We start from the raw sequence: 20,291 nt of genomic DNA on the forward strand, positions 1-20,291 counted from the left end.
TCAAAGGCACTTAAATATTTAGTCTTGCTCATTCACCCTCTGAATGGCACACAATCTGTCTCAATTGTCTCAAGGCTTAAAAACGCTTTAACTTGTCTCCTCCCCTTCATCTACACTGACTGAAGTGGATTTAACAAGTGACATCAATAAGGGATTATAGCTTTCACCTAGATTCACCTGGTCATTCTATATCATGGAAAGAGCAGGTGTTCTTAGTGTTTTGAATACTCAATGTACATGTATGTAAGTCTTATGCCCATATTATTAACACATCTCCCCTGTCGTTATAGTAGTTCTGGGACGCTTGCCTAAAATAAATAATGGCTTTCAGGTGTTCCATGTTTGATGTAGGAGCTCCATGGACTAATATTCTGTCTGGAGATGGACCTGCTTTCATTTCCTCTTGATGGTTTTTAAAAACAACAAATGATTCCTTCACCTGTCCTGAAAGAATTTCACAAACAGGGTACTCTGTCCTACTTCTCCTACCCTTCAGAGGGTACCCTGTCCTACTTCTTCTACCCTTCAGAGGGAAGCCTTGACCCCCTAGCCTCCCATGATTGGCCTGCAGTGCCAGTGCTGTAAAGCTAGAAATATCTACATCCTCCACCACCGTCTTGCTAAGAAACCAGCACATATACTGTATTTACATTACTCCTCAATCATACAAATGTTTGCTGTACTGCTCTGATAAGGCCAAAATAAACAACATTACGGTAACCACAGCAACATTACTGGTTAGCAGCAGTGAGAGACGGGGAACACTTAATCCGGTGATTTACTTTTTTCTATGTGAAACCCCTCTGTTGGCCTAAGAGGCCACAGTGTGTGCAACTGGCTGAAGGCCTCTTCTTTTTTACTCAAATCACCCGAGAAACCCTCAGTGAAACTCAGCAGTTTAAACACTGTGCCCAGGTGCCCAAGCACTACCACTCATGTGTCAATAGACAGCTAGGTCAGAGGATGAGAAAATCTCTCTACAATGAATGGTGGCATGAAGAAGGCAAAGTCTAAACCTGTTCAAACAATCTCTACAGGCTTGATGGTTGTGTGATTTATGTCCACCAGAGGGTACTGTTCCCTGAGACCTGTGGGAAGAGAGGTGGACAGAGGAAGAGGATCTTTCAGAATCAAACTTCAGATAGAATTGAGTCCTTACAGATTTAATTCGACAGGGGACTATTCACATCCTAGACTGTATCTGGGGGTTCAAAGCCAAATGAGAAAGGTGACTCAAACATCCTCCCATCTGTGTCAGTTCAAGCACTGCTCTTCATTATCATGCAATCCACCATGGACCAGGAGATCTCCAGCATTTCCTAAAACTCAGGTAACAGGATTCCAACCATGACTGAATGGGGCCTTTGTCCAGGTGCCACGCTACACTGAGAAGCACGGGGGGGTATTTCAGAACACCCTCCTGCTCTGCTCGTACCCCTGCTTTGGAGTTTATTTGGCGAGGGGGGAGATCCTTCGAATCCTGGTCGCCACGGTTTGTTTCCACTAGTGACTAAGGGGGGCACTATATGGAATCCCTGAACAGGAATCACTTGAGATGGTGAGAGAGTTATGTAGCCAGAGGGGGAGGGAGGGAAGAGGTGAATGGAGGTAATGGGGTATAGACAGTGTGACTGAACCGAATGAGACTGGGTGAATATGGGTTGTTCTAATAGAACATGAAAGATGCTCCACATACAGTAGATGGGAAATAAGACATCCATGATAGTTTAGGATGGGAAATGTAGGACTGCAGCATATGGGACTTGATGGTGAACAAGAAGGTGGGAGTATCACAGGGGGCAAGGTGGCAAGTCTCTTGGGGCTCAGCCATTGGAGTGAGGAGCCAAGGGGGCTATAGGGTGAGGTCTGCGTAGCTGGAGGGCACAGGGACCATCACAGCACCAGTGGAGGGAGTTCATGCCCGGGATTCCAGTCTCAAGGTGTACAGTTTTTTTGGCTGGGCCAGGATAGTCCTGTACCAACACAGTGGAGGGGGCAGCAGTAACGGTTACTGCTCATTACCATTCTAACGCAAACTACTGAATTGTGTATGCTAAACCTCAGAAAAATGTTGTTCTAAGGGAAACTATAAAACTGTGTGATTCCCCTCGGAGAGAGTTCGCTGGTTACTACAGACAGGAAGTGGTTCTCTCAAATTGCATCGTTTTCTAGAGCCAAGAAAAATGATTCTGAAAATAAGGACTGTGGTGGTTAGGGGACAGGTTTGGGGAGGCTATGGTGTTGATATGGATGTATGTAACCACACACACATTTTGTCTAGGGGTAGATCAGGTTTCTCTCCATCCACATGCTTCATAAAGAATGGGGGAGTTCGCACTCAACCCCCCATATAGGAGAGTTCTGAACTTCATGTTCACTCAATGTTCTAAGCACTTCTGATTCAGCCATCCCTCACTAGACCATCTCTCCCACAGCGTCAAACCTCTGTGGCACAAGCAATGGTGCTAGTTTTCAAATCGTCACAGGTAATGTTAAAGTATCTCATAGAAGGTTGAAACGTCACTTTACAACCCGTACCAACATGTTAAGTGTAGCCCGTTTTCAGTGTACATTCATGCCAGGGTTTGCACTGCAACATGCCCATTACAAATGACTGGCTTTTAAAAAATGTGTTCTGGCTATAAACATTCACTCATGCCTTAAAAATGGAAGAGGTAAAACAAGCTCCCTTACAACCTATAATTTTCTCAGTGTGGCTAAAAGAGACACTTCTCTGAGTATATAGGTGGTCCGTCACTGGGTGCCCAGGGCTGTAATTTTCCCCCCAGGCCACGGGCCTATAAAGAGGATCTTTAGCTGTGCTGTGATATTAACAAGAAAAATACCACTTAATTACATGTTCAAGTCTGAGAGCAAAACCTGCACCCTGCATCCCTGCAAAAAGCCAAATTATAGCAAGAAATACAGAGGGGGGAAAATCCATCACTGGCAAAATCTGAAATGATGGGCCTGCTTGTATAAATGAAACAGAAGCAAGCTCACTTCCCTGAACGAGACTGTAGTCAGGACACAGAGGCAGCCAGCTTGACCACAGTCCTGGTCAGGGGGAGAACAGCTACAGCATACTGTAAATACTGCACATCATATACTGTAGGTGAAAACTAAATGAGGAATGAGACCATGGGTGGTTATTTCTAGATACTGGTAGGCTACAAGACAGGTGATTATTTCTAGATTGGCTACAATACATGCAATATATACTGTGAGGACCAGTTTCTACTTTATTTCATGATTTTGTTTGTCAACCTGTTCTCAGAGCACTTTGTATTATTCTGTACTTGAATCAGAGACAATCAATTTAGATGAATATGTTACGTTAGGTATGCTAAATATGAATTTGTGGTTGTCCATCACTCATTTCGTATGATATGTTACAAATTTGCAAAATGTACAATATGCTATGCATTTGCAAAACATATGTGTTACGAATTCTAGCTAGGTGGGTAACGTTAGCTAGGCTAGGGGTTAGAGTTAAGTTAGGTTAAAGGGTTGAGGTTACGGGTAGGGCTAGCTAACATGCTGAGTTGTAAGTAGTTGAAAAGTTGCTAATTAGCTAAAATGCTAAATTTGTCCATGATGACATTCAAAATCAAACTTTGGGTTACTAGACGTACACACCCACCTATCCACACCGACCAACCACCCTATTTTCGTTTTTGCCTTAAGTAAACTGTCTGTCTTATGTAACCATACCAAACATACTAATTTGAGTGTCCCGGATTCACATTTAACATGTTACGTCTGGTCTGTGAGAGCAGGCTGTTATTGTGATATTGTCTGTACTAGGGCAGTTGAAGGTGTGTAGAGACTAGATGTTAGTACTAGAAGAAAGCTAAGCAGTCTTCTGACTACACCATTAGCAAACAGCTTCGGTTTAACACAATCTTTTATTTGAACAATAAACAAAAAGAGTAGAATGCTGGAGGATTAAGATTAAAAGACAGCATAGTTTGTTTTCAGCTTGATATCCCAACACAAGCCCTCAGCAGACAACCGTGTTAGGAAGCACAAACTAAACAGAACGACATCATTGAAGCAATTCGCCAGCACATATCCTGACCATAATCATAAAAAAAGACTCAGGGATAAAATGTGTACAACAGAAAGCTTTCTGACAGCTTTAGTGTCTGTTTCAAACCATCTTCTTCAAAACATTCTTCAGGGTCTGTTTCAAAGCGACATTGTCACAATGAGTATATCAGATATGACCACATAGCCATCAGCACAATTGAACTAACACTTATAAAGGAGTTTTATAATGATCTGAACAGATCAGCTCAATTTCCTCATATGGAATGACTGAGTCATGCTGATTGAATGAATCATGAGCTGTGGCAACAGAACTTATGATGCAGAGGTGAAACCAAAATTAGACAGAAGCATTAGCGCAATTATGAAAGGCAACGGGGTCAATGTGAAGTATCCTTTGGTTTCACTTGGGGATTTTTTTTCAACTTTACATACCCATAAGTAATAAGCAAATGACTTGAGGGAACCAAATTCTGCATGGTTTAGACTACGAATTTGCAGTCACTTTAACATAACACATTTTCAGGACAAAATATACAACACTAATTCATGGAAGGGAATAGTGTGGGCAATTTAAATGACACTGCTCCAAACTCAAAGTATGCAACACAGAAAATGCACATGGTAAGATAACTTTTTCCATTACTCAGAGTTTCCAGTCACTTTAAATAAAAGGGGATACAGGTATATTGAATAAGTCTCTGCTACCATCAGTGAGAGAACTACAAAGTGAGAAATGGGATAAAATAAGCTCTTCCTGTAAGATCTAAAATGCATGCTCTGCTATTCCGATGTGGGAAAAATTATTTCACACTGCCCCAACGTTCCAGTGGTCAGAAATGGGAAAGTGTGAGAGCCGCCTTACAAAAGGACCCATTCCCAGTTGTGTACCTCGCTTTATCCAATGGCCAAGTGTGTGCACGTAGTGTGTGTACGTGAGAAAGTATATACTGTATGTGAAATATCTTTAGAAAATGGTCTGCTTTGCCCATTAAGGACATAGAGTATACAAGGGTAAACCACAATGCACCAAGCCTTCAGCAAAGTAATGTACCAGTTATGTTATTTTTGTAAAGGATTAAATACTGACAGATTCTGACATTGGTTTGCTTGAAATGTCCCTTAAGATTAGACTATGGATCAAACTTAGTGGAGGAAAAATAAAAAAAGAATGACGAAAGAAAATATGATCAAGCAAACAACTTGTCCAATTTTATTCATTGTTGTGCTTTACCTAGGGTAATTTCGCTCAAATATCAATTTAGATGCAATATAGTATAATTCTGGGGAAACGGTCATGGTGTTATTGAAAAAATGAAAAATAACAAAATAACATTTAAGCGAAACTCAAAAACACAATCAATGAATAATAATGACGCAAAAAGCAAGGTCTCAAACAAAACATGATTTCCTTTTGTGCGCATTTATTGTGGGGGGATTTCATTTCTAGAGCCAAGCAGCAGATGTGATCCCACTTCCCCTCAACATGGACAGTCTCTCTCACTGGAGAGGAACTGCACTCAGCCACAAAAGAGGAAATGCAAAGGTAGGGTACATTCCCATAAAACTTTACAGACATTTGACTTACAGTTGTCACGCTCACTGGGTTGGACTCGTACATTGAGTGGAGATTTGGATTAGAAAGCCTCGCATAGCGAACCTAAGGCAGCCCCCTTTTTCTGGTGAGTTGGGGGGTAAGGGGTCACGTGGCTGTTTCAACTCTACAGAGGCAGGCCGTCTATACATAGATGGAACCTTTAGACCAGAACAGGGGGGGAAAAAATGATAAAATGAAGGATGAGGGGGGAAAGAATAGGTATAAAATGAACAAGGGCCGGTGCTTGCGGTGGAATCTCAGTCTTCATTGTCATCTCTCCAGTGCTCCAGAGTACTCAGAAATCCTTAGAACTAACAGCCACCCAGGGAGCCAAACAAGGTGACACTCACCTAGATTCAGAGGTCTTTTTTCTTTCTTTTTTACAGTTTTAAATCTCAAAATATCTGCAAGTGTGCATTAGCACATCCACATCTTGTTATTGATCAGATATATTATACGTGCACAGAAGCTTATTTTTTTAAATCATCATTTAAATCCTAAAGCGCATTAAAATTGTTTTAGATAGTCATTCTAATTCCACACCAAGAAACCAAAAGGTTCTTTCAAACAAAGCTGTTTAGTTTCAGCACACTGTAGCAGCACCTCTTCTCCTGTCATTTTTTTCTATTTTTTTGATGGCTCAAGTTTTACCTAGATTTAAAAGCATCAGGAAAGTGAGGAAGGTGAAGTAAGAAGAGATGGTGGCCATGAAGAGCATCTTGCCTCTGGAGTTAGAGACTCATCCGATAACGTTTTGTCGTTTGCTGGTGCTGGGCCTTTTTCCGACGAACTCCGGCAAAATTTCAACAGGTCTTTAAACTGCTGCAAATTCATTAGGACAACAACTCCCCTTGCTAAAAGGCAAAACTGATTATTTTATGCCATTTTCAAAAAAAAACAAAAAACGTTTGAGTAGATAAACTAAAAAATTACAACTTCTCTCCAGCAGTCCAACCGTCCATCTGCAGCCTCGGGTTGTAGATAGTTCGTCCTGTGGGTAAAGTACCCACTGTTCCCAGTCTGAACGAGGCTGTAGGTTCAGAGGCGAGTCTCAAGGTCCCCTCCCCTCAGTCCATTCAACAGTCTCTCCTCGCAGCATTAAAAAAAACAGCAGTGGCGCACAGAGAAGAGGAAGCCATAACAGGGAAATTATTTTACAATGCGTCCTTTCCCCCCCTAATTCTTTCAAAAAAGATAAAAGGAAAAAAGGCATTGTTGGAAAAGCTGGCTCTCTGGAAAAGCAGGGATGAGGGGGAGGAAGAAGAAAATCTTGCAAGAGAAGAAGTTGGGCAGTGTTCCTGTTCATTAGTTTGTGTGTGTGTTTGAATGTATGCATGTGTATGTGCATGTCTGTAGTGGGAGTGTGTATGTGTAGTTGAATGTGTGTAAAATGAGTGTTCCTCTGTGTGAGTGTGCATGTACGCGTGTGTGGTGTCTACAGCAGGTCGACGCGACGGTAGTACAGCAGGTAGGCAGTGCGCTCAGCAGTCTGCTTCACCACCTGGTACTGGTTGATGACCTTCACTGCCTGGTCGTCAATGCGCAGCCAGCCGTTCAGACCGATGTGGAAGACATCCGTGGTGTAATGGCCGCCTGTAGCACTGTTCCCATGGTGATAGACAACTGCGAAGGAGACACATAAAATAGAAGCTTTTCAGAGGCGGAATTCAAACTGAAATTTGAGGAAAAATGAACTGGTTGTCTCACCTAGTTATCTTAAGAGGAATGCACTAACTGGATAAGAGTGTCTGCTAAATGACTAAAATGTCCAAATGAAAAGGCCATTCCGTTACCTGGTTCTGGCTACACAAGGTCAGAGCCAGTAACTAACTACTGATATCAGACAACTTTCTGGAGCACCCTAGGCATGTAGACCAGAGAGGCCTCCATTTCAGTGTGTTATTGATGTAGGCATTGAATATCATGTTGTAAGCATATAGTTAAAGCTTATATTACACTTCTTTCACATATCTGATCAAGTGTCATAAGAATTCTTGGCAATGCATCAATCATGACCAAATGTAGAAACCTTAGTAACTACAGCAGGAGAATGTGGAAAGAAAATAACATTGTCCATTCTGTGCTCATATTTACAAGCTGGGCTGGCAACGCGTGTTCCAAATGGACTTAATGCCCTTAACGTGGAACACTACGATACCATGAAGACCACGTTTAAAAGTGGGCTTCGGATTTAAGCCACAGTGACAGTTATTACCAGGCAGAAATAAATCATTAAGTTGAGTAAACATGGCAATCTTGTTAGATCTGTTTGATTTGGACACAGAACTAGATTCAGGCGGTAACTCATTCTTTGTACTGAAACCATAAGCTACTATAGGCAAGGAGTAACATCATTACCCCCCTCATCTGACAACAGATATGTGCAACCACAACTGAATGATTGGTTTAACTGGAGGGAAACAAGACATACCAGTGTGTGGTTGAGCCAACTTTTCCCCTAAGTGCTTGATTGCATAGGTTCACCATTTCACTGGCACCAGAACATTAAAAGTGCATGATTAAAGTTTCCAAAGGCACTTATATTGCATATTTACTAAACTGTTATGTTATCACATTACACGCTGAGTAGCATCAATACTTTCTCCATCCCATGGGCCAGATGGTCAGAGAGAAGGCAAAACGTTTACCTCCAGGATCTTACAGTAAAAGATTAACTGCCCCGCTATAGCAACAGTTGCCAGGGGTTACTCTACTAACAGATTTTTGACAAGTGAGGAGTGCCCTTTTCTGCTCTGAAAGGAAAATAAACGGCTGAAGACAATTTACTTCCAAACTACGGGGAGATTAACAGGACCCCCATATCCACAGTGGAGGTTGTCTTTGTTTGAACTGGTCAGTCAGGCGTGAAGGGAGGAGAGGAGGGGGCAGGAGAACTACATGCTGAATGAGCTGCTGGAAATAACAGTTAGCTGAACACTGGCCACTCACTCCTACACCAGCACAGTTTTCATTGAGCAGGCAGAGCTCAATGGGGGGGGGGGGGTCAGGGCTGTGGTAAAGTCTGGGGTAATGCTCTAGTCTAGAAAGACTTCCTGGGTCTAGGAGGAAGAGAGGAGTGGGAGAATGAGGTTTTACCGATGCATGGTTACCACAGAGAACGAAACTCTGGCGTCATTTCACAGCTGAGATCAACACTAGCTACCTCAGGCATCATTCCACAAGGAGCCCTCTGGAATCACTGTACCTTTCTCCATAGACAAGTCATAATACTGTCCAGTACATTAAACAGGTATGTTTACACTCTAGAATTTGGTAGGGAACAGAGAAGTTTGCAGAAACAGCATTTTGCACCCACTAAAAGTTTCTACATATGATTTGACCCGTCGCTAAGCCCCGCGCCCCTTGGTTACTGTTGCAACCTCGGATAACATTTTCTCAGGAAGCCCAATTCCCCATTAAACCACTGGTGAAATCCCCTCACAATGATCTCAAACTGTGTTTCTAATACACAATGAAATTTAAAAAACAGACTACCCCTTGCTAGTCAGGAAACTCTATGTTGTGGTGGACTGTCATTACAATTTCTTCACAGGAACCTGGTAAAATTATATTTGTAGTTTAGCTAGCCACTAAATGGCTCTGAATTCACAGTCAGCATGCAGTCAAAGCTATAACCACTTTTGGAGCCAACTAGTGATTTCAAATCTTATCCTGATGTCAACAGCAGATTCATAACATTGCTAACTAACATACATTAAGTGCCTAGCTAGCTAGCATTAGCAACGTTTGGTGGTCAATGAGACAGCTACCCAAGCAGCTGAGCTAGCAAACAATGTAACAAAAGAATAATTTCAGATTTGAAAAATAGGCTCTGTATTTCAGGAATCACAGTACCAAGTATTACTGGTGCACTGTTCTATTATTTAGCCATTTTATTAAAAAAATAAATGAAAACTATTTTTGCTATAGCACTCACTGGTTTCATGAGATTTAAGCGTGAACTTGTCCGAGGAGTCGGATTTGACAACAATTGCTTTCCACTGGAGGGCTGCGATTGGCTGCTGAAAATTCTGCGGTGAGGCTTACCGACGGGTGAATTCAGATTTGTCAATTCAGATTTGTCCAAAACAAAAAATTGTTCCAAGAGCAAAGTCATGGCTCTGAGAAGTTCAATCTGCTTCTTATCAAAAACACAGTTGCCGAAGCGAGCCTTCCAAGGTAGCTCAACTCAAGAGTATCAATTTTATCAGTCACTGAGACAGCATGTGGAGTAAACAGAGTATGAAAGGAAACTAGAGATCGACCGATTAATTAGGGCCGATTTCAAGTTTTCATAAATCGGTCATTTGATTATCGACTATGGCCGATTACATTGCAATCCACGAGGAGACTGCGTGGCAGGCTGACCACCTGTTACGCGAGTGCAGCATCAAAAGGACCTGTGGCTGCAAGGAGCCAAAGTAAGTTGCTAGCTAGCATTAAACGTATCTTATAAAAAACAATCTAAAAATAATCACAAGTTAACCTGGTAATATCATCAACCATGTGTAGTTAATTAGCTTGTCCTGCGTTGCATATAATCAATGCGGTGCCTGTTAATTCATCATCGAATAACAGCCTACTTCAACTTCGCCAAACGAGTGATTTAACAAATGCGCATTCGCAAAAAAAGCCCAATCGTTGCACAAATGTACCTAACCATAAACATCAATGCCTTTCTTAAAATCAATACACAGAAGTGTATATATCGTTGCGAACTGTGTGAAGACCATTTCTTCCTAACAATGACCGTAATTAATTTTCCAGAATTTCATATAATTATAACATTGAAGGTTGTGCAATGTAACAGCAATATTTAGACTTAGGGATGCCACCCATTCGATAAAATACAGAACGGTTCCATATTTCACTGAAAGAATAAATGTTTTGTTTTTGAAATTATAGTTTCTGGATTTGACCATATTAAATGACCAAAGGCTCATATTTCTGTGTTTATTATATTATAATTAAGTCTATGATTTGATAGAGCAGTCTGACTGAGCGGTGGTAGGCAGCAGCAGGCTCGTAAGCATTCATTCAAACAAACAGCACTTTACTGCGTTTTGCCAGCAGCTCTTAGCAATGCTTGAAGCATAGCACAATCAATTCCCGAGATTAGGCTGACAAAACTAAAGTGCCTATAAGAACATCCAATAGTCAAAGGTATATGAAACACAAATGGTATAGAGAGAAATAGTCAACTAATCATAATTCCTATAATAAGTACAACCTAAAACGAATAAATTGGGAATATTGAAGACTCATGTTAAAAGGAACAACCAGCTTTCATATGTTCTCATGTTCTGAGCAAGGAACTTAAACGTTAGCTTTTTTACATGGCACATATTGCACTTTTACTTTCTTCTCCAACACTGTGTTTTTGCATTATTTAAACCAAATTGAACATGTTTCATTTTTTTATTTATGTATTATATTAAGATAAGTGTTCATTGTTCATTCAGTATTGTTGTCATTATCTCACACACACACACACACACACACACACACACACACACACACACACACACACACACACACACACACACACACACACACACACTTGAAGTCGGAAGTTTACATACACCTTAGCCAAATACATTTAAACCCAGTTCTTCACAATTCCTGACATTTAATCCTAGTAAAAATTCCCTGTCATAGGTCAGTTAGGATCAGCACTTTATTTTAAGAATGTGAAATGTCAGAATAATAGTAGAGGGAATGATTTATTTCAGCTTTTATTTCTGTCATCACATTCCCAGTGGGTCAGAAGTTTACATACACTCAATTAGTATTTGGTAGCATTGCTTTTAAATTGTTTAACTTGGGTCAAACGTTTCAGGTAGCCTTCCACAAGCTTCCCACAATAAGTTGGGTGAATTTTGGTCCATTGCTCCTGACAGAGCTGGTGTAACTGAGTCAGGTTTGTTGGTCTCCTTGCTCACACGCATTTTCAGTTCTGCCCACAAATGTTCTATAGATTGAGGTCAGGGCTTTGTGATGGCCACACCAATACCTTGACTTTGTTGTCCTTAAGCCATTTTGCCACAACTTTGGAAACATGCTTGGGGTCATTGTCCATTTGGAAGACCCATTTGCGACCAAGCTGTAACTTTCTGACTGATGTCTTGATGCTGCCACCCACGTGCTTCACGGTTGGGATGTGGTTCTTCAGCTTGCAAGCCTCCCCCCCTTTCCTCCAAACATAACGATGGTCATTATGACCAAACAGTTCCATTTTTGTTTCATCAGACCAGAGGACATTTCTCCAAAAAGGTACAATCTTTGTCCCCATGTGTAGTTGCAAACCGTAGTCTGGAGTTTTTATGGCGGTTTTGGAGCAGCTTCCTTGCTGAGCAGCCTTTCAGGTTATGTCAATATAGGACTCGTTTCACTGTGGATATAGATACTTTGTACCCGTTTCCTCCAGCATCTGCATAAGGTCCTTTGCTGCTGTTCTGGGATTGATTTGCACTTTTCGCACCAAAGTACGTTCATCTCTCGGAGACAGAATGAGTCTCTTTCCTGAGCGGTACCATGGTGTTTATACTTGCGTACTATTGCTTTTACAGATGAACGTGGTACCTTCATGCATTTGGAAATTGCTCCAAATGATGAACCAGACATGTGGAGGTCTACAAAAAATTTTCCTGAGGTCTTGGCTGATTTCTTTTGATTTTCCCATGATGTCAAGCAAATAGGCACTGAGTTTGAACGTAGGCCTTGAAATACATCCACAAATACACATCCAATTGACTCAAATGATGTCAATTAGCAGAAGCAGAAGCTCCTAAAGCCATGACATCATTTTCTGGAACTTTCCAAGCTGTTTAAAGGCACAGTCAACTTAGTGTATGTAAACTTCTGACCCACTGGAATTGTGATACAGCGAATTATAAGTGAAATAATCTGTCTGCAAACAATTGTTGGAAAAATTACTTGTGTCATGCACAAAGTAGATGTCCTAACTAACTGGCCAAATCTATAGTTTGTTAACCTGTTATGGCTAGGGGGCAGTATTTTCACGGACGGATAAAAAAACGTACCCGATTTAATCTGATTAGTACTCCTGCCCAGAAACTAGAATATGCATATAATTATTAGCTTTGGATAGAAAACACTCCAAAGTTTCTAAAACTGTTTGAATGGTGTCTGAGTATAACAGAACTCATTTGGCAGGCCAAAACCTGAGAAGATTATGTACAGGAAGTACCCTGTCTGACCATTTCTTGGCCTTGTTGATTATCTCTATCAATTACAGGGGATCTCTGCTCTTACGTGACACTTTCTACGGCTCACATGGACTCTCAGAAGGCGGCAAAATGCTGAAACGTGGCTTTGCAGGCTCTGGCTGAAACAAAGTAGCGCGTTTGGATAGTGGCTGGTTACAGTACTGTGAGACTCAGGCTCGTGCCCGCGTCGACCGAAAGCTTTGTTTACTTTCCTCTGTTTAGCTAAACGGAGATTCCCGGTCGAAATATTATCGCTTTTTTACGAGAAAAATTGCATAAAAATGGATTTTAAACAGCGGTTGACATGCTTCGAAGTACGGTAATGGAATATTTAGAAATCTTTTGTCACGAATTGCGCCATGCTCGCGACCCTGATTTACCATTTCGGATAGTGTCTTGGAACGCACGAACAAAACGCCGCAATTTGGATATAACGATGGATTATTTTGGACCAAACCAACATTTGTTATTGAAGTAGCAGTCCTGGGAGTGCATTCTGACGAAGACAACAAAGGTAATGAAACTTTTGTAATAGTAAATCGGAGTTTGATCAGGGCTAAACTTGGTCGGTGTCTAAATGGCTAGCCGTGATGGCTGGGCTATCTACTGAGAATATTGCAAAATGTGCTTTCACCGAAAAGCTATTTTAAAATCGGACATATCGAGTGCATAGAGGAGTTCTGTATCTATAATTCTTAAAATAATTGTTATGTTTTTTGTGAACGTTTATCGTGAGTAATTTAGTAAATTCACTGGATGTTTGCGGGGGGTATGCTAGTTCTGAACGTCACATGCTAATGTAAAAAAGCTGGTTTTTGATATAAATATGAACTTGATTGAACAAAACATGCATGCATTGTATAACAATGTCCTAGGGTTGTCATCTGATGACAACTCGGCCTTGTCTTAGGACGGTAAGTTGGTGGTTGGAGACATCCCTCTAGTGGTGTGGGGGCTGTGCTTTGGCAAAGTGGGTGGGGTTATATCCTGCCTGTTTGGCCCTGTCCGGGGGTATCATCGGATGGGGCCACAGTGTCTTCTGATCCCTCCTGTCTCAGCCTCCAGTATTTATGCTGCAGTAGTTTGTGTGTCGGGGGGCTAGGGTCAGTCTGTTACATCTGGAGTATTTCTCTTGTCTTATCCGGTGTCCTGTGTGTATTTAAATATGCTCTCTCTAATTCTCTCTTTCTGTCTTTCTCTCGGAGGACCTGAGCCCTAGGACCATGCCTCAGGACTACCTGGTATGATGACTCCTTGCTGTCCCCAGTCCACCTGGCCGTGCTGCTGCTCCAGTTTCAACTGTTCTGCCTGCGGCTATGGAACCCTGACCTGTTCACCGGACGTGCTTGTTGCACCCTCGACAACTACTATGATTATTATTATTTGACCATGCTGGTCATTTATGAACATTTTAACATTTTGTCCATGTTCTGTTATAATATCCACCCTGCACAGCCAGAAGAGGACTGGCCACCCCTCATAGCCTGGTTCCTCTCTAGGTTTCTTCCTAGGTTTTTGGCCTTTCTAGGGAGTTTTTCCTAGGGAGTTTTTCCTAGCCACCGTGCTTCTTTCACATGCTTTGCTTGCTGTTTGGGGTTTTAGGCTGGGTTTCTGTACAGCACTTTGAGAATATCAGCTGATGTACGAAGGGCTATATAAAAATACATTTGATTTGATGAAGATCATCAAAGGTTAGTGCTGCATTTAGCTGTGGTTTTGTTTTTTGTGACATTATATGCTAGCTTGAAAAATGGGTGTCTGATTATTTCTGGCTGGGTAGTCTGCTGACATAATCTAATGTTTTGCTTTCGTTGTAAAGCCTTTTTGAAATCGGACAGTGTGGTTAGATTAACGAGAGTCTTGTCTTTAAAATGCTGTAAAATAGTCATATGTTTGAAAAATGGAAGTTTTCGGATTTTAGAGGAATTTGTATTTCGCGCCACGCCCATCATTGGATATTGGCGCTAGCGGAACGTCTAGATGTAAGAGGTTAACCTGTTGGGGCTAGGGGGCAGTATTTGCACGGCCGGATAAAAAAATGTACCCGATTTAAACTGGTTACTACTCTTGCCCAGAAACGAGAATATTCATATAATTAGTAGATTTGGATAGAAAACACTAAAGTTTCTAAAACTGTTTGAATGGTGTCTGTGAGTATAACAGAACTCATATGGCAGGCCAAAACCTGAGAAGATTCCATACAGGAAGTGCCCTGTCTGACAATTTGTTGTCCTTCTGTTGCATCTCTATCGAAAATACAGCATCTGTGCTGTAACGTGACATTTTCTACAGCTTCCATTGGCTCTCTAAAGCCGCCAGAAAGTGGAATGGGGTGTCTGCTGTCTCTGGGCAAAGAACAGCAGGAGAGTTTGTAAGTAGTCAGCCTGGGGACAGTGAGACTGAGATGCGCGTTCACGAGACTACTCCCTTTTTTTTCTTTCAGCCTTTGAATGAATACAACGTTTCCCAGTTGGAATATTATCACTATTTTACGAGAAAAACAGCATAAAAATTGATTTTAAACAGCGTTTGACATGCTTCTAAGTACGGTAATGGAATATTTCAATTTTTTTGTCAGGAAATGCGCTCGCGCGTCACCCTTCAGATAGTGACCTGAACGCACAAACAAAACGGAGCTATTTGAATATAATGATGGATTATTTGGAACCAAAACAACATTTGATGTTGAAGTAGAAGTCCTGGGAGTGCATTCTGATGAAGAACAGCAAAGGTAATCCAATTTTTCTAATAGTAATTCTGAGTTTAGTGAGCCCCAAAGTTGGTGGGTGTCAAAATAGCTAGCCGTGATGGCCGAGCTATGTACTCAGAATATTGCAAAATGTGCTTTCGCTGAAAAGCTATTTTAAAATCTGACACCGCGATTGCATAAATGAGTTCTGTATCTATAATTCTTAAAATAATTGTTATGTATTTTGTCAACGTTTATCATGAGTAATTTAGTAAATTCACCGGAAGTTTTCGGTGGTTATGCTAGTTCTGAACATCACATGCTAATGTAAAAAGCTGGTTTTTGATATAAATATGAACTTGATTGAACAAAACATGCATGTATTGTATAACATAATGTCCTAGGAGTGTCATCTGATGAAGATCAAAGGTTAGTGCTGCATTTAGCTGTGGTTTTGGTTTTTGTGACATATATGCTTGGTTTGAAAATGGCTGTGTGATTATTTTTGGCAGGGTAGTCTCCTGACATAATCTAATGTTTTGCTTTCGCTGTAAAGCCTTTTTGAAATCGGACAATGTGGTTAGATTAACGAGAGTTGTCTTTAAAATGGTGTAAAATAGTCATATGTTTGAGAAATTGAAGTTATAGCATTTTTGAGGTATTTGTAATTCGCGCGACGCGATTCCACTGGCTGTTGACTAGGGTGGGACGCTAGCCCAGACAGGTTAACAAGAAGTTTGTGGAGTGGTTGAAAAACAAGTTTTAATTACTCCAACCTAAGTGTATGTAAACTTCCGACTTCAACTGTATACACACACAAATCGTCCGATTAATCGGTATTTGCTTTTTTGGTCCTCCAATAATCGGTATCAGTGTTCAAAAATCATAAATGGGTTTTCCTCTAAAGGAAACCTCAGTGCGAGTCTGAACACGTCGAAGGAGAATCCTATGAACGATTGAACTTAATGTTTGAATACATCTTATGCTTGACTATATATGTTGTTGCCTGTAGCATAGGGCCAATGCCCTATTACTGCATATAATTGAATGATCGTGACCGTTTGTGTGATACTGTGGGTGTAGAAGGAGATGTGTGTAGTTGATCATAAATCGGTATATACAGTACATACCTGCAAAGAGCCTGTAGGTTCTTTGGCCTTTGAATATTTTGCTCCGCACCCCTGAAGAGAGGAGATCTAAGGAGAGACAAATTAATCAAGTACAGCCACATCACAGAGAGAAACAAAACGTGTAAGATATCCCTCATAGCATCATCAATTATAGTTATTTGGGTCTGTGTGCCATGAAAGCCAGCCCGTCTAAATAAAGGTGGCTATAAAAATACACCAGTGTAGCATTTGGTAAATCGTACGCAAAATGCTTGCAGGCTGCCGCTCATGTCAAACGAAAATAAAATGTAGCCAACTTTTTATAATTTATACACCGCAGGAGACCCAACACACTGGACCCAGTTTTTACATTGGAAAGAGCCAGGGATTCTCTCCACATCCTGATGCTTATTCTGTAAAGCTACAGTACTAATATCCTCAAGCTGCTGGGACTATGTCTGTGGGGATTTGGAAGACGTGCCTTTAGGACTAGTTACAGAAACCCCACATGGGAGAGATGAATACAGAGACTCCCTCAGATATTATGGACATGTTGACCTACTTGGCAGAGGAAATCTAAAATGGCGTTTTTGTGTGTGTGTGTGTGTGTGTGTGTGTGTGTGTGTGTGTGTGTGTGTGGGGTCTCTAAATATTTCCTCTGTGTGCTGTTGGTTCAGGGCTTGTAGAGTAGTAGGCTGGGCAGAGCAGTAAACATAGGCAGGCTGGCTGGCCAGCTCAGTTGTAAAGCTGTGTGAGGTTGGGTGTTGGGGCTGGATGAGGAGGCCTTTAATGTATGAGGTCAACCCACAAATCATCTCTCCCTGCTGCTGATGGTGACCTCCCAGCATTTTGCAGGCACCCTCGTTTAAGTGATGTCAGACAAGTGAGCTACACCTGTGTGTGTCTAACTAGGACCCAGACTGTGGAAAGACTCGTCTGTACTGGAATATGATCAGATGCTGACTGTGTGAGAAGTGTGTTATGAATGATTGCCTTTCTCACCCAGGGTTCAGAGTGCTTAACACACATTCAATAAGAGTTAATTCAATAATTGGGGCATGTGTTTTAAGTGGGGACTTCACCCAATGGTTTGTGGAAGCTTTTCAGTGATTCACGTACCTTTGCTGATCTCCAGGTCTACAGGGTAATCAATGTTCTTGATCAGTTTCTGACAGCCTCCAGTCTTCTCAAACACAAATCTCTTGAGGTGGAGCACCAGCACTGGAGGGAGCTCCTCTAGGGTCACTCTCCGGCTGATCTCAATCTGCAAACACAGGAGAGATTATCAAACTGAGCCAGGGGACTATTTGACACAGTGGCACCACATCAAACAGCTAATATAAACCAGAACAGGATCTCCCAATTTACCCAGGGATTAGACTGAACAAAACCAGCACACACTGTCACACAGGCCTACACTAGAGCCTGCTGTGAGCTTTGATCTAGTCACTTGTGAATCACTGGGGCTTTATACCTTCACTGTCAGAAGCAGACAGTGAACCCAACTACCAGCTACTTCTAAAACGATATCAAGGTACTGTAACAACTGTCTTGTAAAATAAAAGCTGATGAGGTTGGTAAACAACACAATGTTGAGGCCCCGACTACAGCTGTCCAACAGATGTTGCCCTCACCAGTTTTGTCTCCATACAGAGGAAGCAGGCAAGGCACATGTGTCTTCTTATACTGCGGCTTTAAAGCAATGTGTTTTCACCAGGCAGCGAAGTCAGAGAGGACATGAAGCATAAACAATGCTTCAGAGTCCACACGCACAACACCGCCCTCAGTATATTAAGAGAAACCAGGCCAATGGGAAGACGATCTGTCAGAGTCTGACCACTTCAGCCCATTAGAAGGGGCCCATCAAGGGGAGAGTGCATTGTGTACTAGAGAGTGCTGCTGAGCATCCCAAATACTCCCGTTGAAAGAAACGAGACACCACAGTAACAAATATCCTCATTGTCTAAACACTACATTTTTTACTTTTAACTGCCAACATTCCCACATCCTTGTTTTTCGGATTGCAGAAGAAAAACAATGGAAATCAATTGAGGTTTTCAAAGCAGCATTCAAGTTTGGATCAACATACTTCATCTAATTGCACGTGGGGGGAAAAACCAAGCGATTGAGCATGAAATCAGAATGACCGATATGCAAACTCATCCAAGCCTTGTACTGGTTTAGTATTAGCATAGGTGTACTGTGTGTAAGACCCTTACCTCCTGCTTGGTTTTAGTGGTGTAGCCCTGAACTGACTCCCGTGCCACCAGGGTCTCCAGGGCCTCCTGAACGGTGCGGATCTTCTCTGACTGGATGTCCAGCTGCAGGGTGAAGAAGGGCTGCAGGGTGGCTGACTCCTTAGAGTTCTGCTGGTACACCACCGACCTGCATAGCACAGAAAGACAAATATATCCCACTTCAGACAATGAAATACAGTAATGGGTTTTGAGTGTCTCTCAACGACATCTTCACCTCAGAAAACAGCATCACAGCTTTGAAGGAAAGTGTGGAAAGTGGATGGGTCATAGTACTGAGTCTCTCTACACGTCTCTCCAAACTACACCTTCATGAATCATCTCCTCCCCTTCCTCAAATTCTCCTCTTTGTGGCAGAAACTGATCCAAAATGTTCAAATGGCAAAAACAACACCAACATTCATAACCCTCTGACAGCCATATGAGTGAAAAGGTCATGCTAATCTCTGTAAACGGTGATAATAATTTGAAACCAGCTCCAATGATTCCCCTCAGCCAAACCAATTACCCTGACTCGAGTGGCTGAAAACGTGACTGTAGCTGAACTCTGTGGGTATGCATAGTTCAACCCAGACCTTCCTGAAGGTCTGCCCTTATGTTCCATTTACTACTGATTCAGAGAAAAATAATCCTCTGAAGTGATCTGTAAACCAGTCAGACCAGGCGTGTGCCATAACAGAACCTCAGAGAGAAAAACCTCAGAGAGCATGTCATTTGGCCCAGTCACACCCTCATAGGTCCTACACTTTCAAAGTTGTTTTGTGATTCTTTCTTTGCGAGAGTGTGCCCCCCACGCCTGGCTGTCCAGGCCACCGACCACAGGCCGGGCCACAATGGCTGTTATTTTAAAGAGAACTTCTGGAGCAGAGAAAGTCCAGAGCCAGCTGGTGGCAGGCCTGTTTGGGATGGCATTCTCAACTGAGGTTGGAGCTGGGGGCCAGAGGCAGTGCCAGGGCAACCAGCCCAAGAGGGTCCAGATAAAGATGGCACTATACTCTCTCAGTTCTCATGTCATACCAGGCACCTGCGCCACAGCCAATAAAAGGAAGGGCAAGGACACCACTGGTGCCACAGTTCTGCTGCTGGGCTTTAAGAAAAATAAGCTCTGGGCAGGGAGAAACACTCAGCAGCTGACCATCACTCTGGCTTCATTTGGGAAAAGTCAGGGTGTCTTTCCAAGCCTCATGCTTATCATCAAAGGAAATAGTAGTAAAGGCTTTGGGTCCACCAAAACATTGACTTGACTATATCGTCATGAACAACATTAAGTTTCCATAATAAGCAACACCGCACATGTAAAGAAACTATAAGTGAGTTTCCTGACACATCACAAGTCAACACAAGTCATCGGTGTTACCCTAC

At 42.0% G+C, this 20,291-nt stretch overlaps 1 protein-coding gene across 2 annotated transcripts in view; it reads right to left on the reverse strand.

Annotated features, from left to right (window-relative positions):
• Positions 1-3,889: 3,889 nt before the first annotated feature.
• The window catches only part of LOC106587349 (ubiquitin carboxyl-terminal hydrolase 10), a 35,989-nt gene continuing 19,587 nt past the window's right edge, over positions 3,890-20,291 (reverse strand). For both annotated transcript variants that reach the window (XM_014175674.2, XM_014175673.2), the window contains 4 exons: positions 18,894-19,059; positions 17,794-17,938; positions 16,696-16,761; positions 3,890-7,270 (listed from right to left, as the gene is read on the reverse strand). In XM_014175674.2, coding sequence (XP_014031149.1) covers positions 7,083-7,270; positions 16,696-16,761; positions 17,794-17,938; positions 18,894-19,059 — 565 coding nt within the window. In that variant the 3' untranslated portion in view covers positions 3,890-7,082. The remainder of the gene's footprint in view (positions 7,271-16,695; positions 16,762-17,793; positions 17,939-18,893; positions 19,060-20,291) is intronic.

The sequence above is a fragment of the Salmo salar genome, chromosome ssa26 (assembly GCF_905237065.1).
Source record: "Salmo salar chromosome ssa26, Ssal_v3.1, whole genome shotgun sequence".
Classification (NCBI taxonomy): domain Eukaryota; kingdom Metazoa; phylum Chordata; class Actinopteri; order Salmoniformes; family Salmonidae; genus Salmo; species Salmo salar.